This window comes from Magnolia sinica, chromosome 17, assembly GCF_029962835.1.
Source record: "Magnolia sinica isolate HGM2019 chromosome 17, MsV1, whole genome shotgun sequence".
Lineage (NCBI taxonomy): Eukaryota > Viridiplantae > Streptophyta > Magnoliopsida > Magnoliales > Magnoliaceae > Magnolia > Magnolia sinica.
Window position 1 is genome coordinate 60812706 of NC_080589.1, and position 24170 is coordinate 60836875.

Here is a 24170-nt window from a genome sequence, read left to right on the forward strand (position 1 = left end):
AGATGAGAATGAACTCAATGAAGTAGGGCAAGCTCCTCCACTACCACCACCTCCAGTTAATATGGCAGATGCTGGACAGCACGGAACTTTCATTATTCACAAACACTATTCGAGCTAACATAATTTGTGTATTGTATCCAATCAATCCATCCATTTTATTATATTATTTTAAGTCTTGATCCAAAAAATGAAGAATATCCAAATATTAAATGAACCACACCAAAGGAAATAATGTGAATTGAACTTCTACCATTGAAAAATTCTTGGGGGCCATAGAAGTTTTGGATCAAGCTTATATTTGATTTTTCCCTTCATCCATGTTTGTATGATCTTATGTACATGTTGAATTGTAAATAAACATCATTGTGGGGCCTAGCAAGGTTTCAATGGTGGAAATCATTATTCCCAATGTTTCATGTGGTATGATCCACTTGAGCTCTGGATTTGCTTCAACTTTGGTCTTAACCCCTTAAATAAGTTGGAAAAATGGATGGATGACATGGATAAATCATATGCATTCACCATGAGCCAAACTAAGTTTACTCGATATGATAAGAGATCCGATTTCCTTGCCAATAGGTTTGATGGGAAATTGGATTGCATACTGAGTTACGCAGTACGCTCTTATCGTATTGAGTAAACTCAATTAGGCCCACCCTTGAACGTATGTGGTCTATTCATGCCTTCCATCCGTTTTTCTATCGAATTTAAGGGTTTAAGCCCAAAATTGAAGCATATACAAAGATGAGGTGGATCATACCACATGATAGTTGGGATAATGATTTTCACCTATGAAACCTTTCTAGGCCCCATGGTAATGTTTATTTGTCTTATTTGTCATCCAACCTGTTTATAAGATTACATGGACAAGGAAGAATGGAAAACAAAAATATAAGCTTGATCCAAAACTTATGTGGCCCTAAGAAATTTTCAATGGTAGAAGTTCAAGTCAACCGTTTCCTGTGGTGTGGTCCATTTGAAAATTATACATGCTCTAAAATTATCTGGGAAAATGGATGGACGGAGCGGATAAATTACATGAGTCATGGTGGACTTTGTAGGGTTTACTAGCGCAGTGTGTTGCTCACTGGGCGAACCGCTTCCGTTAGATGGAAAGTAAATATTTCAGTGATCAATGATGTTTTTAATGGTAGGAATTTAGTTAAGATTGTTTCTGTTGGTGTGACCCACTTGATATTTGGATCAGCTTATCATCCAAAAATGAGCTTTCAATACGGATGGACGGTGTGGATGTAAGGAAAGTACATCACTGTGGGCCCACAGTTAGGCATCCGAAACTGCCCTGCCAAACAGCCCCGTTCCGCACTCGAGCAAAAGAAAAAAACAGGGGAGGAAAAAATACAAAAGAAAAACTAGGGTTAGGGCCTCCCTTGCCAGAGCAGAGAGAGGGAAGCTGAGAGAGAGAGAGAAGAGAGAGAGAGGGAGAAGGAGACGTTGGGTCAGAGCAGGTAGGCGCACTTTCAATGCAGCTGCGTTTCTACCACCCTCTCCCAAATTCGAAATGGATAGCCATTGCCTGTAACAAAGTAACCTGTGACTTGAAAAACACCTAATTCCTCTGTTACATTTCTTGCAATCTTACCTGATAGAAAGTTACAGGCATCCAAACAGCCCCTAAGCTGAGCCACCTGCTTCTCGTTGTTTCTCGTTCCTAGGGTTACATTCCCAGCAATAGCGCTCTTTCTCTGGCTGCGGATTGCTCGTGGGCTATCGAATCGAAATGGGAGTTCCAGCGTTTTACCGATGGCTGGCGGAGAAATACCCGATGGTGGTGGTGGATGTGGTCGAAGAGGAGCCTGTAGACATCGAAGGCATATCGATACCCGTTGACACCAGCAAACCAAACCCTAACAACATCGAATATGACAACCTCTACCTAGACATGAACGGAATCATTCACCCTTGCTTCCACCCCGAAGACAGGGTACGTATCTTCCATCTTCTTCTTCTTCCAAACATCTTGATCTTCATTTAATGCCGAATTCATGTGTCCTTTGTTTCTGTCGCGGGAAAATTCTTTTTAATTGCTCGTTCGAGATGGCTGGAAATCAGAGAACTGGTGGATAACCTTGGAAACCTGGAAAAAAAGAGGGTTGCGTTTGGATGCACTATTGAAATTAACTAAACTATGAATTTTGTTCCCTAGCATTCCTATTCATGTTCTGAGTTCCAATCTGCAATTGCGTTGTTTCCAAGTTGGGTTGAAAGCAACACGGCTACAATTCGAGGGTGACTATGTAATTATGAATAGTTGGAACCATCATTATACTTTGTTGCTTCGTGATGCCATTAGAGGCCTAGTATAGTTTGGAATTTTGGTATGTTTGTTTTTTATTTTATTTTTGGAAACAGTTTGGTATTAGTAGTTGGATATGATTAGGAGTGTGCTAGGCACAAATTAGTAATAGTTTGAGTTTCACTTAGAAACCTATGTACTTCAGCCTATAAGTAGGCTAGTAGGTCATGAACATGAACAAGATCTATGATTTTTTCAAATAAGAAATTATTTACTTTGAATTTCATGTGAATGTTGTTTTCTTCTAAAGGTGCGAGGCCCTAGAAACCGTCAGTGCTACTCCATTGGCTTCATGTGGAGCTACTCCATAAATTTATCTTTCCGTTTACAATCTTTATGCTTCAAGTCTAGTACCTTTTCTGTTTTTGAAAGGTTGAGTCTGGTAGGTGGTATTCACTTTATGCATGATTTTTGGTATCAGAGCAAGTTCCTTCCTTGGGAATTCCCTTGCTTTCTTTCCTCTCTTCTCCCTTTCCCTTTCCATCCAAAAACCATACCCCTCTCCTTCCCCCAAATAAAAAACAAATCCTTTTCCTTCTCCTTCAATCATTTCCCCCCTTTTCCTTATTTACGCATCCCAAATCCATGACCAATGTTTTAAATATCGTTATCGCGTAATTTATTGCACCCTTGGGATACGGATACATATCGGTTATCATATGGGATATATCGGTTGTATGGCGTAATGTATCGCTGTTGTTGGGAAACATGGGAACATTGGAAAATTGGTCAACTTTTTTAATGAAACTATAGGGATTGTTGAAAAAGATATCAATACACACTTAGAAATCAAAACATAACCAAAAAAAAATGCACATAATAAGGGTATCCTTTGTATGGGGTCCTAATATATGCGCTTTCTAACTGAACTGATGCAAGTATATTCAAAGTCTATTCATATAATTTATAAATGTAAGAAGACATGTATGGAAACACAAGCAATAAATTCAAAAGCAAAAGAAGAATCACTAGATCAGGTTACATACATGTTAAATTTTGTGTTTGGAATTTGGATACAAAGATTGTAACTGATTTGCGAGAAATTGAGAAAATTTGATTTTTCTCAATTTTCCACAACTTGACCCATCTCCCATAAATCTTGAAATCGAAGTTCCAAATGCATGATTTTTAATGGAAAATATGAAGAATCATATATTTGTAACAATTTGACACTGGTTTAATGTGATTTACAACAAAAATATGGATCGAAAATAAAAAATACTCACTGGATCGAATAAGTGGGATATATCGGCACCGGTGTTTAAATTATTGTCGATAATATTGAATTATTGCCGATATTTTCGGTATCGGTGGCTTGTCGATAACGAAAACCCCAAATTTCGAATCTCTACTAGATATCAATTTTCGGTATCGGTGGCTTGTCGATAACGAAAACCCCAAATTTTGAATCTCTACTAGATATTGGTGAGATTTCGCCGATTTTTTTTGATTTAAAATGGCGAAATTTCGACATTGTCGGTGATTGTCTGCGATAAAATCGAGCATGTCCAGCGTAAATACCGGAAAATTTTAAAAAATAAAATAAAAAATAGAAAATACCTTTTGAGGAGTTTTGGAAGATCTTCGGTGGGAGGATTGTGGATCAACAACTTTGGTCTTCAAAAGTACAAAATAAACCTACAAGTCTTCCGTTAGGGTGATGATTTTTAAAAATTTTAGTGAGTTTTCCGTTAACTTGCTTGATTTCCGTAAAAAAAATCCTCCATTTTTTCAGTGAGAATCAATGTTATAGATGTTTCAAACTGAATTTTAGCGTGAAAAAAGGAAAAAGGTTTCGGTTTCCCTTTTCTCACGGAGGATTTTAGGGTTTTTGCTTCTTTTTGTTTACGGAGGATTTTTAGAGGTTTAAAAGAATCGAGTTCCCTTTTTTAATAAGGACGTGCGACGACTCTACGGGCCCACCTCAACGTATGAATTGTATATCTACGCCATCCATCCGTTTTTCCATGTCATTTTAGGACATATGCCAAAAGATGAAGCATAGTTAGATCTCAGGTGCACTACACTACAAGAAACAGTGGTCATTAAACACCCACCATTAAAAACCTTTAAAGGGTCCACCGTAATATTTATTTCGCATGCAAGCTGTTCATAAGGTCTCACAGACCTGGATGAAGGGAAAACACAATTATTAGCTTGATCTTAAAGCTTTTGTGGCCCACAAAAAGTTTTTAATGGTTAGTGACCATTGTTTCTTGTAGTGCGGTCATTGGTCCACTTGATATTTGGATCTGTTTCATTTTTCGGCTCATGTCTTAAAATAAGCTAGCAGAACAGATGGACAGTGCAGATATACAACACATTGAGGTGGGCTCCACTGCCAGATTCTATCCCACCTTGTCGATGGTTCAGCGAAAGCGGATTGCATGGTGTGCCACGCACCAACCTCTATTGTGTGTTGATGCCACCAAGTTCTATGGGCCCCACCATGATTTTTTGGCTATATCTAAACCGTCCTTCCATTTGGTGAGATCGTTTTGGGGCTTGAGCCCAAAAATGAAACAGATCCAAATCTTAAGTGGACTACACAGGAATCAGTGGGGACTGTGATTCTCACCGTCGAAACCTTCTTGGGGTCCATCATAACGTTTATTTTCCATCCAACCTGTTCACAAGGTCACACATACCTTCCTAGGGCCCATCATGATGTTTATTTGCCATATCATGTTAGTTCACGGGCTAAAAATGAAGAGCATTGGATTTTTTTTTTTTTATAATTTATTTTAACAGTCTAATAATTAATTTGGATTCATGATATAGCTACGCAGGGTACCATAATTTGGACAATTTAATATGACACTTGTGTGCCACGTGTTCAATTTCTAAGTGATTGTATATAAAATCTATTTTTTATATTTAAATAAAATAAATCTATTTTTTTATATTTTAATAAAATAAATCTATTTTTGAGATAAAATAAATAATTTATTTATTTCTTTAAATGGGCCCCCTTATGGTCTGATTTATTACGTGATGAGGATGAGCTATCCTAATGGGGCCCCTTCGGACCCATTGGGGCCATTAAAAGGAAAATAAAGGATTACATTTATTTATTTATTATTTTTGGATTTACTTTAAAATATTTTTGAAATATAAATTAATAATGTATTTAATGAAAAAATATTTAAAAAACCTATTTGTATGGATTATGTAATGAATAGTTGGATTGGTGGGTATATAGGATGGATGGATTATAATTTGGATGAGTTGACGGATGGATGGATTGGATGGTTGGATGGATAGGATGGATGGATGGAATAGAATTTGGATGAGTTGATGGATGGGTGGATGAATGGATTGGATAGTTGGATGGATGGATGGATGGAAAGGTTGGATGGATTGATGGATGGTTGGGTGGGTTGGATGAATGGATGGATGGATGGGTGGGGATGGTTGGATGTATAGATGGGTTGGTTGGATGGATGGATGGTTAGATGTATAAATGGGATGGATGGATGGTTGGATAGATGGAAGGATATATTAGAATGTTGGATTTATTATAACAACATATGCTTTTAGGCCCTATTAAATGAAAACTTATTATTTATTTATTTATTTTTTTGGTACTTTTTTTATTCCTAAATATGCAAACATGTGTATTTAGACATCTCCTGAAGTTTCACAAAAAATTTCACCTTTTTTCTCATGTTTCCCCACATTTCCGATTATCAGCAATATTATCGGCGATAACGATATTTTATCTTTATCTCTGGCCAACAAAACTTGTAGCGATACCGACAACTCGAACACTGATTGGCATTACCTGTGCGTTTCGTATTGCACAGGTGGGATACAAGATATCGTAGGATATATCGGCTGATATCGTTGATATTTAAAACACTGTCCATGACAAACCCATTCCCAAAATTCATGAAAAAACCTAACTTCAAATCCATAGTAAAACCCCTAAGCATTCCCATCGCCCAAATCCCACACCCCAAATTTCCCCATTTGCCTAAATCCTACACCAATGAACCAACACAGTCGTCAATTTTGAGATGTCATCTAGAGGTGGATGCTCATACACTCCATGTGGTTCGTAAGACTTGGATACTCATAAATATTGCAATTGTTAGCACTCAACTTGCAACTACCCTTACTCATCTTCCAACTACCTGTATACCCATGTCTATCAGAATTGTCCTTTCTATTACTACATTGTTACCTGTTTTCATATGATTATTATGGGAAGTGATATCGATGCTATATCCTTTCTACACAAGCACTTGAGAATATGTTGAATATTTGAAAATATGCAATTGTTGTTGAATATTTGAAAATATGCAATTGTAAAGGCCCATCTGAGGGATCAAGGAACACTAAGAAGATATGGAAGGATGGGATGCGAGAAATTAGGGAAGAAGTCTGTGAATGAAGAAAATTAGTGAAGAAGTTTGGCCAAGCTTGCATGGATCGCTTGCGGAGACTGGATGGAAACAATGAATCTCAACCTGTTGAATTTGAAAATTCAAAGGATGATGTGTGTAGCGAAAGTGTCAATATCCAAGATGATACACACCAAGGGTCTAAGGTGGTATCAATTGAGGAACCAGTCAATGGAACACATGATGGATCATTGGCTCGATCCACGGAAAAGGCAATCAATGACTCAATAATCATGTTGGCATCCTATGGAGATCGTTAAAATTGAGATGGATGCATTAGTCCCATCCCAACAGCAATCAAAGTCTGTAAGAGGATTCAAGAAGCTAATGAGGCCGATTGATCCATCATCTGAGGCATTCAACTCCTCTGCCAAAGATGAAGTGGAAGCCAATGACAAAAAACATGTACAACATGAAAATGATGGAAGAAGTGTGATCTAAGAGGCCATCCCATGTGAGAGATGCCTATCAGATGTGCAAATCTTAACCACCGACTGCCATTGAAGCTAGGCAAAGACATTACAAAGCCAGAACATGTACTTGGATCAATCTTGTTTACCAAACTGGAACATGGGTTTTCTGATCCTAGGGGAATTGATGCAATCAGATCCCATATGGATAGGTTCTTCACTGCATGCTTCAATGTGTGGTACTGCTATAGTAGCGCACTACAGTCAAGCAATGGTACACCCAAGTTAATCTAGCACGGTTTATTTTGAGTCCTAGTATAGTTTGGAATTTTAGAATGAGTTTGTTTCTTATTTTGTATTTGGAAACAGTTTGTTATTACTTATTAGTAGTTGGATATGATTAGGAGTGCTAGCAGCCTAGCACCAATTAGGAATAGTTTTTGAGTTTCACTTGGAGACTTATGTAATTAAATTTGTAAATAGGCATGTGGGTATCGGGCGTCGGCAATTTGGAGAGGTATTCTAGCTACAAAGACTAATTTCTTGAAGGGAGTGGTGGGGTTTGAGCTTGGGAACGGGGAGAAAATCCAGTTTTGGGAAGATGTTTGGCCGGGTGAAATCCCTTTGCGTAATGTTTATCCTAACTTAGCTCGCATTTCGCCGTTCCACGATGTTCTAGTAGCTCAGTGTGCATCTAGGGTAGGATCGTTAACAGTTTGGTGCCCTCCTCCTTGTCTCTATCTATCAGATGATGAGGCCAGCGAGGCTGTCTCGCTCCTTTCTTTTATCCAACATTTCCATCTGCCCGTCAGTGAGATGGACAGTCTACTTTAGAGGATGGAGCCTTCAGGATGCTTTTTAGTTAGATCTTTCTATAATATGCTATCTAAGTCTGATGGGGGTGGAGGACCCCTCTTCACCAAACATGTCTGGTCCTATGCAGGGCCTCCAAAGGTTGCAGCATTCTCTTGGCTTGTAGGGTGGAAAAGGGTTCTAACGATAGATAATCTTTAGAGGGGTATGCTGTTGCCCAACGCTTGTTTGCTTTGCATGGAGGACTCAAAATCGATCAACCACCTCTTTATTCATTGCCCTAGTGTTTCCAAGGTGTGGGCTTCTGCTATGTCTGACTTCAATATGCCTTGGTTAATGCCACAGTCTATTGGTGCTATATTTTTTGGTCAGGCATGGTGCGAATTTACCTAAGAACAAGAGAGGTCTTTGGAGATCTTGCTTGATGGATACTCTTTGAGCAATCTGGAAAGAAAGGAATGGAAGATGTTTCCGTAATTTGAGCCACAACGTCGATTGGATTACAACAAAAGTTCGGAACTATGTTAAGGAGTGGGGCTGATCCTTTTTCGGATGATTGGGGTGTGGATTGTTTTTCGAGATGCTGGTCTTTTCGGTCTTTGGGATGGGAGGACCCTTTCTCCTGGGGGCTGTTTTTCTGTAGTATTTTGTGTTAGGGTTGTATTCTTTGTTGCATGATGGCGCCCATTCAATAAAATTCTTTGTTATCTTTCAAAAAAATAGGCACTTAGGTCATGCATCTGAACATGATTCTCTGATCTTATGAAATAAGCAATTTTATTTGAATTATTGCCATAGAAATTTTCTTAGAGAGGTGCAATGCCTTAAAAACCGTCGATGCAACTCCATCAGCTTTGTGTTGAGCGACTCCACATATTTATCGTTTGTTTATCATCTTTATGCTTTGAATCTGGTACGTGGGATCAACTTTATGAGATTAGTTTCAATCTCTTTGATTCTAGTTGCATTGTGTCATTGCTATTAATCTGGATAGCTGCAATTTGACTCACCTTTACATCCAAAAGGAGCCAAGAACAATGCTTTAACTTGAATTCCATAATTTTTGTGTTTTTTTTTTATTTTTATTTTTATTTTTATTTAAAACTTTTTTATCGTTTATTGGAGGATAAGTACTTCATTTTGGGGAAACTTATCCCTTGAATGGTGCACCAAGTCCTCACCTAGTATGCTGTAGTCAAATTGGACACTTGATGAGATGGTCATGATTTGGACTGTTTATTGGGTGGGTCCCATCATGGATCAGCCATGCTGATGGATATCATAGCTTTAATGATTTTAGCTGTCCAAGTGTTGACCAATATATGGATGATAGATGATAGATGATAATATTGGAAATGGTCATCCTAGAATGAGAAATGGTCCCTTAGTTGGGTGAGCAGGATTTCCACGTTAGTGTCAGTCTTTGGACAATGCTCCATCCACTGTCTGGCTCCTCTGTGAGTGGTCTAGATCATGGGTTGCCCTCACTTAAGTTTAATGCACCAGATTTGGAGTCTAGTAATGCCCAGGTTAGATGCCCCTGTCCCATTTTTGGGATCTTAATTCTTTTTTACAAGAAATCATTTCTCAGTAAAACAAGGAACAAATTCAGGACGTGGGGGCAGCCATGAAGCCTATATTTTAACACCATCATGTTTGCTGAGATAATGGGGTTATTGAACAATGTTCATACAGATATGAACGAGCCAGATCAGAAGATGTGGACATGTGCTCCCAGTGAATGCTTATGATCAAAATATCTATTACATAAATGTTTTGGCGGTGATGGTGATGATACCTCCATGCACAAATGGGTGGCGGTATCTCATCCCTCATAGAGTTGAACCATTTGCTTGGTAGTTAACGGTTGATATGCCAGTGGATAACCTTCACAAAAGGTGGTTTTCATTCTCGAGAATTTGCTTCATGTGTTGTGAGAACGAGGAGTTGGCCGACCATCTATTCCACCATTGCCCCTTGGCGTGCAATGTGTGGTTCCCATTTCTTTGATGTGTGGAAAAGGAAAAAAAAGTTTTTATTGGGTTTGGATCTCACATTGGAACCATCAGTTGCATTGTTTTTTTGATTGCCAATCAATCAAAGTGTGTGTGTGTGTGTGTGTATATATATATATATATATATATAGAGTCATGCTCCCCTCCGCACCTACGCACGTGCGCACCTTTGCACAGGTGTCATGGGTGTCTAATCTGAACGGTCCATGTATATATATAGAGTCATGCTCCCCTGCGCACCTACGCACGTGCGCACCTTTGCACACGTGTCATGGGTGTCTAATCTGAACGGTCCATGTGATGCGGAATCCCATGAAACCTCATGTGACAAATTTTCACCCTGATCTAAAATTCTGGTGGGCCATAGCAAAGAGAAATGCAAATCAAGGGAGGAAACTGTTTTCATTTTTCATGGGCCATCAAAGTTTTAGATCAAAGTAAAACTTGGGCCTGGGGGGTTTCACGAGGTGTTGCTTTACATGAACGGTTCAGATTTTGGATCCACATCACGTATGATGGGTTCTCAAAAAAGTTCGTATGTAGTACGTACGAACTGGTTCGCAGGTGAGCGTTTCCGTGTGTGTGTGTGTGTGTGTGTGTGTGTGTGTGTGTATTAAAAGAAAAAACAAAGATTACAAACTACAAAGCAACAACACTACTCAAGCATCTACCAAAAGTAAAAAAAGAAAAGAAAATAGGGAGTAAATACAACAACAAGAAGCTACAACTCCCAACAACTAAAACACCGTTGTCTAATGAGTATTTATGATCAGAACAACCCTCAGGCCTCTTAGGCAAGATACCCGCATTGGAATTGGCCTCTCAAAGAATGTGAACAACTTAGAAGGAGCAAACCTCGACCAATTCTCTGAGCTCTTTAGTGAGTGAATGAGATCAACTAATCGCCTAATCCCTAAGGAGCATGATGTAGAGCGGGTCGCGGATAGTTACATGGCCAAGATGGATCAGAAAAGGCCCGGTCGACGACAGAAGTGATCCAGACCATCGAACCTTAAATCGGGCGTATCTTGCAATCTGGAATGAGTTATCTAATGTAAAATATATGATTTTGGGGTAGAACGAGCTACTGAAGCCAACCAACCCAGCTAGGCCGGGTTGCGCAGCCCGGAATTGCGAAAAACCCCTGGATCGACGGTCGTTTCCCTGTTTTAATTTCGTTTTTACTATAAATAGTAAGTTTTAGTTTGATTATAACTCTTCATCCGTCGGGCTTTAGGAGTTGCGCCCAACGTGAAAAGAGCTTAGAATAATTAGGAGAACGGTTTGGTGAAGCCAAATAGGACACTTACTATTTTTGGCCGAAAACCTTGCGCACTAGTAGACATCACGACCGTCTATAAATAGTAAGTTTACTATTTATAGTAAGTCGCGGATTCTAAGAGTTTGAGTTGTAGTTTGATTCTGATTTCTTTCCCATTGCTTGGTACCCCTATTTAAAGGGTTGTGAACTCGTTTTTATTCATCAATTAATCAATTTCGAATTTCTTAGAATTTATTTCTATTTTCTGCTTTCTTTCCTCGTGGATTCGAGAAGTCTCTGTGAGGAGTCCAGAGAAGCTCCGTGGATTTGGAGTAGTTATCCTCATCACGTTCATCCCTGCGTCAGAGCAGGACCCCCCTAGTCCCACGATATCACATTCCAGGAGTCACCTTAAAAAACAACGGGGCTGAGAGCAAACTAGATATCTCTCTTGAATGCTTTGGAGGACAAGAGTAAGCATGATTTGAATCCCTAATACCATCAAGCTCCAAAAACTCGGCTAAAAACTCCTGCCGGACCTAGTTTGCCAAAAAACAACCATCAAAATTCAGTTTATACTAACTCATATGCAATGTTTCAAATAGCGCCCGTAGTGTACGCTATGTAGCGTAGCATGGCTGTAGCACTACGTAGCGTCCCAAATAACATAAATCCCTTGTAGCGTATGCTACAGGGGTTGTAATGTACACTACAACTACGTAGCACGTAGCACCCGTAGTGTAAGCTATAATGTATTTTTTTACTCTTATTTATTTATTTATTTACGTTTTCTTTGTTTCTAATGTTGAGGAATGTGACACTTGTATTATACTTGATGCTTTTAACATATGAGATTTTTATTTCTTTTCATAATTGTGACTTGTAGTTTCAATTAGACATTATTAATTGAAGTGGTTTGCTTCGAAAGTTGTTGATGTGATAATTATTTGATTTAGCTTATATATGTGGATTGGCTTTTGATAAATGATAACTAATAACTTTTTTGAACATGCTTATAATTGATAAAATGAATCATCTTTTAGGCATTTTTATATTTTACTATCTATTATATTTGTCCTATTTTTAAAATTAAAAAATAGAAGTATTGTGTAGCTTACGCTACATGTTACGTAGTTACGCTACACACTATAGAGGGGCTGAGCGCCACGCTACCGCTATTTAAAACACTGCTCATATGAGGGGCTTCCAAGTAATAGATTGTTTCATAACCTGATCACCACTAAGCATAACCTCCTTCCAACCTGACCGAAAGGAGCAGAGGTACCCCTGAAATTTTGCTGAATCTTGCACACCCCACAATCATTTAAAAAATTCTCTTAATCAAGCATTTAGACGATACAACTTTACCTTCAAAGGGCCTCCAATTTCTTTCAAGCCAAAGTGACCACATAAGTGCAAACAATGACATGATCCATAGATACCATCCATTTAAACTCCAAGCTTACACCACCTAACTTCCTATCAGCTCATGGTAGGAGCTGGGGATCTCCATGTTATCCCAAACTTTGCCAAAACAATGGCCCATATGTCTCTAGAAAATTCATAATGGAGGAAATGAATAATTATATCTTCTTGACAGCGACATCTATCATCTATTTGTGAAATTCATCCCTCTACATTTCAGATTGTCAGTTGTAAGACTCTTCTTATGACCAACCAAACAAATGCTCTGATTGTAGGAGGCACCTGAGGTCTGAGATTCTAAAAAAAAAAGAATAGTTTTTAGGAGAGTCAGACAAATCTTGTGGCAAGGAACTAACTGAGAATGCATCTTTTGCCTCTAACTGTCACACAGCCTTTTATCATCTCCATCCTGTTGGATATACATCCCTTGTAATGTAGCCATCAACTTCAACAATCCATTGATCTTGTCCTCCTTGAGATCGGGACCGAAGGAAGGACACCACACAATGTTTCCCCTACCCTCTGATAGAATGCAAGAACTACAAGAAACATTTATCAACTAAGCTCCACTAAAGGTACAGAGCGCCAAGTATCCTCCCAAAATCTCACTCTATCCCCCATTCTGACTTTGAACTGCGGATTATTAGAGCAGGAGGGTTGAGCTCTAAAGGAATGCCCCCATCTAGTAGAGGCATGATTAAGGTCCCGACTATAGTTGCACAGAGCCTGAAGTGAAGCAGTAACAAATTCAGGTGTGGGGAAGCAGGGAAGTGTCTGTTTCATAGGAAGCGGGAGTGGGAGGCTGAAGTGGAGATTCAAAGTGGGAGCAACACCTAGTTAGAAGGATCCTTCAACTAAGGACCCAATCATTTGCACTCAATTATACATGCTTCAATTTTAGATGATTAGATATTTCGCCTTTTTTTGTCGTGTTCCGAGTTCTTGTATTTAAGTATGTATGTTTCTCTCTAATTATATTTACTGGATTCTCTTTTCATATATATTTTTTTCATGGTTGTTTGTATGTTGCAATCTATTTATAAAATAATTTTTATGATGCTAAAAATTTGCACTCTGTACCTCATAAAAAAAAGTTCATATTGACCTTTATGATACTGAATATTCATGCTTGCTATTGCTTAAAAAAGTTGGTTGTATTTGAACTATATATATATATATATATATATATATATATATATATATATATATATATATATATATATATATCTATCTATCTATCTATCTATCTATCTATCTATCTATTAATTAAGGAACTTGCTAGTAGTATCTTCAAAAAAGGAAACTTGCTTGTAGCAATTGGGCAGTTGAGGAATAACATGTTCATAGGATGTCTGTAGCTGAAATGGATGAGTCATGAGTGGCAAGTGGAGGAACGATAGAGTTAGAAATCAATGCGTTTGAGGGAACTTATGAGTAGGACTGGCACCAATAGGTAATAAAATGAGGGAAAGTGGACTTAATTGGTAAGGCTGTAAGAGGGCAAGGGATGGCCCAAAAGAACATGGGTGGTGTAGTAAGAATAGACTTGATGGCGTATTATTTAACTGAGGATATGGTCCTTGATAGAGTGGATTGGCAGAACAAGCATCATGTAGCTGATCTGAATTAGTTGGGATAAGGCTTAGATGATGATGATGACCGCCGGTAGCAATTGCCCAGTGTACCAAGCACGGGAAAAGGAGGTTTGGTGTCATGTGGGCAGCTGGGTTTTGAGCTTTTGCCAAGCAATCATCAAGTTCCTGTTTTCTATCTATCTCTTTTTTTTGGCGAAACAGGATTCATAAAGCCAGCTGTCGATTGTTGCTGCAAGGCTATAATGATGATGATGGTGATTAAATTGTTGTAATTGTACCGAATCCTGACAGATGTGCTGCTATGGTGTTGCTGTGGTTTGACAGCTAGTGTATTAGATTAGAGCTGACATAACTATGTTTGATACTTCAATGACAAATGTAAGCCAGCTGCAACATCTCAGACCTAGAAACTGGGTGTGAGAAGTTCTGATGAATTTTGAAGCAGCAGACTCCATCTGAATCATCCAGATTAAACTAATATCTTTCTGGGAATCACGGTGATGAATTTTGAAGCAGCAGACTCCATCTGAATTATCCAGATTAAACTAATATCTTTCTGGGAATCAAGGTGTGCTACTAGCGCAAAGAGATTTCAGATTGCTGCCAGAACTCGATGGTTGTTCCAATGCTTCGGTTTCTAAGAATGCCCCTTCAGAAAGCTGACCATCCTAATTAGCTCCTGCTCTTGTCATGCATTTGTTGCTAGTCTCTGAGCATACTTGAAGAATTCTCTAAATGTAACTTTCTGCACCTGCAATAATGCTTTGAACAGAAGTTGGAGTTTCACCTATTGTTCTATTAGTTTCTGTTTCTTTTTGCCTGTTCTTGTTATGTTAAATTTTGCTGATGACCTTGCTTTGCATTGAGGAAGCTTGCTTTTTCTAATTCCAAGTTCACTTCAAGGATAGTGACCGTGTTGTGGCAATGTATTTGGATTAGATGACTAGGAGGGATTCGTCCACTTTGTTTTCCTTTTCCCTCATGCTTTGGTTTGAATAGAATTTTCTGTTCTGCGTTTCCTTTACGTAAAATCTTTCTATTACTTGGAGGATTGATGTTCTTCTTCTAGTCATTAGCTGCTACCAGTTATCTTTGTTTTTTTAACAAAATGTTTTCAGCAATATTGTTTGGATTGCTTTCAGATCCTCTTTAGTTTGTTATTTTTTTCTTCTGCTGGGGAGAATTTTAATGTTGATTGCTTGCCTAAGGTTTTTTTTTTTTGGCTTTATGCTGCCTTTAGTGTCTGTTGGAAATTGTGCTTGATATAGTCTTTAAGTTATAATATATGCTTGGTTGGCTTTGTTCCATGTTTCTGCAAAAGCACGTTTCAGCTGATTCCCTTTTTGTGTTTTCAGCCTGCCCCAGTAACTTTTGACGAGGTCTTCCAGTGCATGTTTGATTACATCGATAGACTTTTTGTAATGGTGCGTCCACGAAAGCTTCTCTATATGGCTATTGGTGAGTCGGCACTGGAACTCTCCTGATTAATTGTCAATACTGGCCGACACTGTCGTGTTAATTACTGCTTCCTGGTATTTGACAAGTCAATTTGGTTTGCTTCGATGCACACAGATCATCTGTTAGCATGCAGATGAATGATGAACTCATGGATGCTCGGATATTTCTTTGGATGTGTGTGATAGTTTTCGTTTCTCTTCAATTCATTTTGTATCTTTTGCTTTTGCTGCTGGATTGAAATTGGGAATAAGATTTTATTTCTGATTCCGAATAATTTATTTAATCTCACCATGTCTGTTTTGTATGCAATTATTGATGTTAGTCAACACCAAACAGCTACTAGAAGGCTATCCTGATGATGATGATGCAATTATTGATGTTTTATTATATGTAATAAACAACATTAATGCTCTGATATGTAAATGTAGATGGTGTTGCTCCAAGAGCTAAAATGAACCAGCAGCGATCTAGACGTTTCAGAGCAGCCAAAGATGCAGCTGATGCGGTGGGTCAACTTGTCTAATTTCCCAGTTGTTTCATTTTGAATTTCGTTCTCTGTGTGCATGTGTGCAGGCTTGCCAATTTATTATGCTGTGGTGAATGAAGCTTCACCTTTTGACTGTGCAGGCTGCAGAAGAAGAACGGTTACGTCAGGAGTTTGAGAAAGAGGGCAGAATGCTTCCTCCAAAACAGCAGTCACAAGTTTGTGATTCTAATGTTATCACTCCTGGAACTGAATTTATGGCTGTTTTGTCTACTGCTCTGCAGTACTACATTCATCTGAGACTAAACCATGATCCTGGATGGAGATCTATTAAGGTCTTTTTTATATTAAGTCCCTATCCCATATACATGGCGTTATGCTCCTTTTTCTTCCACTGCAACCTTAATTATTTACTCTTTGTTTCAACTCAGTCCAAACTTTTTAAGTTCTTACTAAGGCTGTGTTGTGGTTTATGCTTATCATTTGATTTTTTTGAAGGTTATCCTTTCTGATGCAAATGTTCCTGGTGAAGGGGAACACAAAATTATGTCGTATATTCGTCTGCAAAGAAATCTTCCTGGTTTTGATCCGAATACGCGCCACTGTTTATATGGATTGGTATGTTTTTCATTTATCCTGTGAAGGGCATCTGGATCTACTTTCCCAGTTAGAAAAGAAAGTTCTGGTTTAGCTACCCTTCTGGGAAAATAAATCAAAGGGACCAGCTTTTGCTTTGATCTGGTGGACATTTTTCTTAATGCATTTACTTTATTCTAATTGTTGTTAGTATCTTTTGGTAAATTTTTTAACGTATGCTGCTGTATCACAGGATGCGGATCTAATTATGTTGGCTTTAGCGACTCATGAAGTGCATTTCTCAATCTTGAGAGAGGTTAGTGCACACCCCCCCCCCCCCTCTGTTAATATTTCTCAAAATTGTGCGATTTGCAATATGAATCTTATGATTGATATTGTATTGCACATCACACAATATGAATCATAGATGGATTATTTCAAGCCCTATAGCGTTCCATCTCTGTTTGAACTGCTCATTGGCAGATTATTTATGCATGACATCTTTCAGGTCGTGTTTACCCCTGGACAACAAGATAAATGCTTCCTTTGCGGTCAGATGGGTCATTTAGCAGCTGATTGTGAAGGAAAGGCTAAGAGAAAATCTGGAGAGTTTGATGAAAAGAGTGAAGATGCCCCTGTTCCTAAAAAACCTTATCAGGTTGGCCCAAAAGTCCTTGGTGGATAGTAATTCTTGGATACATTTGTTGTGTTATTTACTGCTGTTAAATCCTTGCTTCACTGTTTTGCAGTTTCTCAACATTTGGACTCTTCGAGAGTACTTGGAGTACGAAATGAGAATTCCTAATTCTCCTTTTGAGGTTGACTTTGAATGCATTGTTGATGATTTCATCTTCATGTGTTTCTTTGTTGGAAATGATTTTCTTCCACACATGCCCACGCTAGAGATTCGCGAGGTTTGTACTTCAGCATGGTTACGTATTCCATGCTCTGTGAATTTCAATTCTGTGTTTAGAATCATATTTTTCTCAATGTAAGCTGATTATTGTACACTCCTGTATCAAATCTGAGTCCGTATTCCCTTGATTAAAGTTCATTGCCGTGTTTTGAATATATGTGATATTATTATTGTCGGTTTTATGTGTCCTTCAAAATTTAATGGCTGTAAGTTTCTCTGTAAGCTACCAATAGTTGGCTCTTTGCATAGTCATTTCTTAAGCCAATGGTTTGTTGCAGAATAACCAACGTATCTTTTCTCTTTTGGATCCTTGTATTTAGGGTGCAATAAATCTGCTGATAGCTGTATACAAGAAAGAGTTTGGGGCAATGGGTGGGTATTTGACTGATGCAAGCGAGGTAATTACTCTTTGGTCACTTTTTTTCCCCTAATTTTGCTCAAATTGAATAACTTTTTTTTTGAAGGGTCTGCAGTTGAATAAGATGGCAGTAAGAAGTATTTTTAGTTTTGGAAAAAATACCCTTCTGCTGGTATCAACAAAGATTTTTTTCCCTAACCATTAAAAATTCATATTATGCCTAATTTATTCAATCTTCCCCATTCTTTTTTGCTTGTAAAGGAGAAAAAAAGAAGAGAAACATTGAGCATCAAAGCTATTTTTAGTTGTCCAATATTTTGAATAGCTTTATATTGCTCCCATTTTCTCGAGGTGTTGGTAGCAGGGAAACAAAGTTCATCATTTGTTCTCCCATTAAATGATAAATTATTCTTTTATATTTAGCCAAGGCTTTCTCACGGGTGGTACTAGACTCGAGGTTCATCGTCCATAGATTTCCCATCGTTTTTCTTCTGACAAATGCATAAACAGAAGAAGACGACCAAAAAAAGAAAATGGAAGTTTTTGATACTCTGGCAGAGTGATGGTTCATTTACATGCACCGAAAAGCTATACATGAGGCCTACCTGTTAGTCAATTAAACCGTTCAAATCCCAGTAACTGAGAAACTATTCTTATATATTTAGCTAGGACCATCTCACGGGTGCTACTGGACTCCGGGTTCATCTTACATGGATTTCCCAGAAATTTTCTCTAACATCTACATAAAGGGTAGAGAAAAGAATGGAAGTTATTTGATACAGAGTGTGATGGTTCATTCGCACTGGGAAGCTATACATGTGGCATGCATGGTTGATTACAACCTGAAAATCAGGGTGATTAAAAGCACTTAACTTCTGATTACTGGAAATTTGTATGTTGAATATGGACCTTAGCTGCCCGACGCCCCCCAAGTCAGTAGTTAAAGGTGTGGTTACCTTGGTTTTTGTGAGAATTTTAGAAGTGGAAAAGTGTAATAATTATACATATAGAATTTGTGATTTTTGCAAATCAAACAAGAGAAATCCTTTTTTCCCCCATGTGTTCCTAATTATCAAACAGGCCCGTAAGCTTCCCAAAATAAGGGTTATGTGAATGAGTATCTCCTTTTTTTGTGACAAAATTGTGACTCTCACATGGCAATGTATCCCACACCGGGGAAAGCAAAGAAAGAACAAAGAGAGGAGGAAACATGATTCCTAAGAGTTGGATGTGTGGATATTAGAGGGAAAGCCATGGTTCCTATAAGAATTCAAATTGGATGAGCAAATCCTTGGTTTGAAATGGGAGCATAAGGTGAAACAGTTCAATCCTTCATCTAACATTTTGATCATTGATTATTGTCATGGTGTCCATCCATTATCCCTCAAATCAATACCACAGTTATTTTATCAGTTCAGTATACTTTCTGTTGATCTAACAGTCCAGTGGATCCCATGATTTGGATGTTTAGTTTGGGCTACAAATGTATGCCACTTTATAATTTCTGAATGCGTTCACAAGAACCATCACATTCTTCCATAGTGCAGAAGCAATATTCTTTGGGAGAAACTATGATACTCTCCAAAAGTTAGTTCCCAAAAAAAAAAAAAAAAAAAAAAAAAAAACCCACCACAACATTGTCTAGCAGAGTGTGATGGTTTCATATTCATGCACTAAAAAATTGTGCAAATTGCACGTGTAATTCAAATTAAATCGTCAATATCGTGGGTCCTACTATAGATGGTCAAACTGAATGTTATATTGAACTGATGTCCTTTGGTTGGTGGAAATCTAATGGGTGGTTAAAGTGTAACATAATCAAGTTTGAATACGAAAAAGAAATGTTCATTGATGAGAGGTTCTTCTCTTTAATAAATCTATTTAGAGTTCATGACCTATCTATGGTTGGACCTTGATTTGTCCAGTCAATTTGATTTTCATCTACACCAAGTGCACATGCATGAACGGTCACTCTCTAGCAGGGCATCAAGTAACTCTCCTGTCTTTACCCTGTTTCCCATTGAGTATCTGGCACCAACTTGTAGTATCCATTCTGGTACATGTGCAGTCCTGAAAATCAGGATGCCCAGTCATCAGGTGACATGGATCCACTGCTCAACATTTTTTGTTGCCATCCATTTCTTTGTAACCAAGGGGCCCCCCCCCCCCCCCAATACAAATGGGTTGGCCGGATTCTTGGGGCAAGGATCATTTTCTGTGGGTACTGCCTAACGTGCATCTCAGATCCTGCACAAATCCTAGTGATGAGTAATTCTATGATACACGGTCCTCACATCTTTGCACAGGATGGGCCATGAGGCCCGTGGTTCAGTAATCCGGACTGTGGGTCTATTGGTCAGTGAACTCTGATTAGAAGTTCTTGGTGACTGATCTTGGGGCATTTTTAGTTGAATGAGAACTGTTGTTGCAGGTTCTTCTTAACAACCTATCTGTAAGCCGCAAACAAAAGGTTAAAAATGTCCTATCAAGGCTTTTTAGGGTGTGCAAATTGCTACAGCATTTCTCAATGTTAAGAACTAGATTAATCTGTGCTGCGCAAGAGGAGATGTAGCCACAATTTGAGAACAGGTGTCATTGGAGCATCCATATTCAAGTTTTGGGTCCCACTAATCACATTGGTCCTGCTGTGAACATGTCTCAGCCTGAAAATAGTTAGGGCACTCATCAAGTGGGCTGTGCAGAAATTGCACAGGTGGCATGCATGTGCCTGTAGTCAAATCATCCGACCCGCTGTAGATAGGTTATCAGCCCCAAATCAGTTTGATTAAACTGTGCTAACCTCTGATAAGTGGACATTTGTAAGTTGAAATTGCAATATTAGCTATTTTTAATTTTAACTGCTGATAAGATGTCCACCAACTGGCCATTTAGGAGATAGTTCAGTCTAATTTTTGTTTCTTGGGTATAGGTTTCTGTGATTTGGATGATTTAATTTGAGTTACATTTATGCCATGTTCAGTTTCTGAGTCTCGCATATGAACCATCGGACTTTGCCGGAATTTCTCATTTGTTTACTGCTTCGTATAGAGTTCTGCCTAAGAAGAGATCGAAGAGGTGAATAATGGCAAACATGCCGATGTGGCATGTGTGTGAGGTCTGAACCATGCGTCAGGTGGGCTCAACATGAATGTTCCCTAGCCCAAAGGCAAGGCTGGTCCACTAATCAGGGCTTTTGACACATGCATATTGAATATTGGCTGCTGGTATTTTCTTTGTAAGCATCCACTTTCCTCGTACAAATATGGCCCATATGTGAGTTGATTGGTCTGATTTATGGGCAGGGCATGTTTGTATACCACCTATTGATAGGCCGGGATCTTGCACGCTTAAAGTGTGTCCTCTCATCTCTTCAATCTCTTCTTGTGTGGGATTGGTCTGGTTTATGGGCAGGGCATATTTGTATACCACCTATTGATAGGCCGGGATCTTGCACGCTTAAAGTGTGTCCTCTCATCTCTTCAATCTCTTCTTGTGTGGATCCTCATGGTATTTCGTGAATCTTAACTCTCTCTGTTCATCAGTGATGGGTTGCGTGCGTCTCTGTATTTAAAGCCTCACACTGGCCACGATGGAGCCCATGCGCTGGATCCAGGCATTCATTTGGCAGAAGTCACAGAGAACTTGCTACTGTCCAGTTGCAGGTTTGTCCACTGATTAGGTGGCCACACATGGAAATTGAATATGGACCATTTATCATTTTTAAAAAATGATGGTCCATTTTTCTCCTACACGTTGCCCAGTTGATTGATGCACCAGCCTGATTTTGGGACTGAGGAAGGTCCACAGTGGTTCCACCTATTGAATGACCTGGATGTTCACGCATTCCTTGTAGATGGGTCGTAATCCAAATCGAGATGAATTAGACAATATATTACATCATATGGATGGTCAAATGTCTATCAAATCATTTCTAGGAATGTCCATTAATATAATTTTGGGATGTATCTAATTTCCACAAATTGGGTGCTTTGGAGTTGTAGCCGGAAAATCCCGCTGATTGAATTGTCCCAACTGTCCCAATTAGTGGGCTGTCAAATTGATGCTTAATAATAAATGGTCAGCTCGAATCATTCAAGAAGTGCAATTCAGGCTAGCTTGTTCATAATGGGTCCATTCCAGTGCAATATTCTAAGCCAATGAATCAAGCCGGTGATCTTTTTAGGTGGGTCACAAATGGATAATCAAAAGGCCTAAAGCCATAAATAATCCACATTCGATGAAAAACAGGCGAAAGATCAAATGGTTGGGATCTTCCAATCTGCAAGATTTAGCTCCCAATTAACAGATGGCTGCAAGATTTAGCTCCCAATTAACAGATGGCCTATCCAATCAATAATTTAGAACATCAAAGCATTGCCCCACATGCATGAGATGCTGTGCACCAACCATGCATAGGATGGGGTACCTCTAGTATCATTTTGCTTGGGCTATTGGTTTTGGCTTTTCAATTACTGCAATTGGGTTTCCACATCTCAGGGCTTGTTTGGATTCATGTAGCTGACCCCAATTAGTTGGGACAAGGCTTAGATGATGATGATGGGTTTCCCACCTAAGGGGTCGTGTAGATGCTTGTAAAACCTCCCAAGTTATAAACACTTTACACCATATCTGGATGGGAGAAAAATGGTGTAAAGTGTTTACTACTCGTAAAGAGTTACACCAAAATCCCCACAAATGTATAGTGTTTTGGCCCACACAAACTCTTTATACACTTACACGCACATGCACACACACACCCCTGCACACCTTCTTATGTGAGCACCCGTGCGCACCTTCGCACACGTGTCATGGGCACAAAATCTGAACCGTCCATGTGGTGCGGCACCCCTTGAAACCTCACAAGCCTTTCTCTTTGCTATGGCCCACAAGAGTTTTGTATCGGGCTGAAAGTTGGGTTTGTTAGGTTTCAATGGGTGCCGCATCACGTGGGCCATTCAGATTCTGTGCCCATGACACGTGTGCAAAGGTGTGCACGGGTGCTCACATAAGAAGGTGCAAAGGTAAGCATTCCTATATATATATATATATATATATATATTCAAATTTATAATAGAACTTTTTAATTCATAACAATATTTTACCATTACACAGACAGAGAAAACTGTACGCCTGGTAAACACTTTACCAGTTAGTGAAACACGACAGATTGAAACAGTTTACAGCACTTACATAAGTAATGGTTTTAAAAGCATCAGAACATTTATCAGTTTACTCCTGTTGTTTACTGATGCATTCTTTTTACCATCACAGCCAAATCTGAGCAGGGTAGAGCATTTTATTCAGGCAGTGGGGTCCTATGAAGATAGAATCTTCCAGAAAAGAGCTCGATTACATCAGGTTTGTCCTGTATACTAACTTTATTCCAATGGGAACAGCACATTCACAAGCCATATGGATACATGTGCCTGCACTGTACGTAATTTATGATATGTGCACAAGCTTTGAAGGAAATATTTGTACTGTCTAGTAGAAGTGTTGTTTGTGTAAAATGCAGGCAAAGTATTGTGAAATGTTATCACTCCATTATGGAGCATCTTCATCTATTAAGGGCCTGTTTGGTTGTTGAGGAATTCATTCTCTGGTTTTTATATTTCTGGGGGAATGTTAGAGTTGCAGCATTTCCTGGGGAATGATTAAATTTTGTTTGGTTGATATGCTAGGTCCTATGGCGTTTCGACATTGAATCCATTCCTCATCTCTTCATGCACTGTTCCTAAGCCTTCCAAGTTTGGCCCACCATCTGGCCATTTTTCATGCAAACTGGGTGATGCCTTGAACGATTCCCGACCTCATATTGTCTTGGCATAATGTGGGTCCCAACAAAGACTTAAATCTCATTTGGCAGTTATCTCTTATGGCCACGCTATGGGCTATATTTATACACACACGCACAGAGAGAGAGAGAGAGAGAGAGAGAGAGAGAGAGAGAGAGAGAGAGAGACGCGTGTGCACCTCTGCACACGTGTAATGGGCGTTTAATCAGAACGGTCCATATGATGCAGAATCCCTGAAACCCCATGGGACCAATTTTCACCCTTAAGTAAAACTCTGGTGGGCCATAGTAAAGAGAGATGCAAATCAAGGTAGGAAACTATTTTCTTTTTTCATGACACAC

General features: G+C 38.9%; 1 protein-coding gene across 2 annotated transcripts in view; it reads left to right on the forward strand.

The window, feature by feature from the left end:
- Positions 1–1325: 1325 nt before the first annotated feature.
- The window catches only part of LOC131231985 (5'-3' exoribonuclease 3-like), a 61787-nt gene continuing 38942 nt past the window's right edge, over positions 1326–24170 (forward strand). The window contains exons 1-11 of one of the 2 annotated variants that reach the window (XM_058228405.1): positions 1326–1469; positions 1677–1945; positions 15598–15700; positions 16129–16205; positions 16328–16519; positions 16683–16802; positions 17014–17076; positions 17269–17418; positions 17510–17674; positions 17997–18074; positions 23306–23392. In XM_058228405.1, coding sequence (XP_058084388.1) covers positions 1742–1945; positions 15598–15700; positions 16129–16205; positions 16328–16519; positions 16683–16802; positions 17014–17076; positions 17269–17418; positions 17510–17674; positions 17997–18074; positions 23306–23392 — 1239 coding nt within the window. In that variant the 5' untranslated portion in view covers positions 1326–1469; positions 1677–1741. The other variant, XM_058228404.1, reaches the window with a different exon arrangement.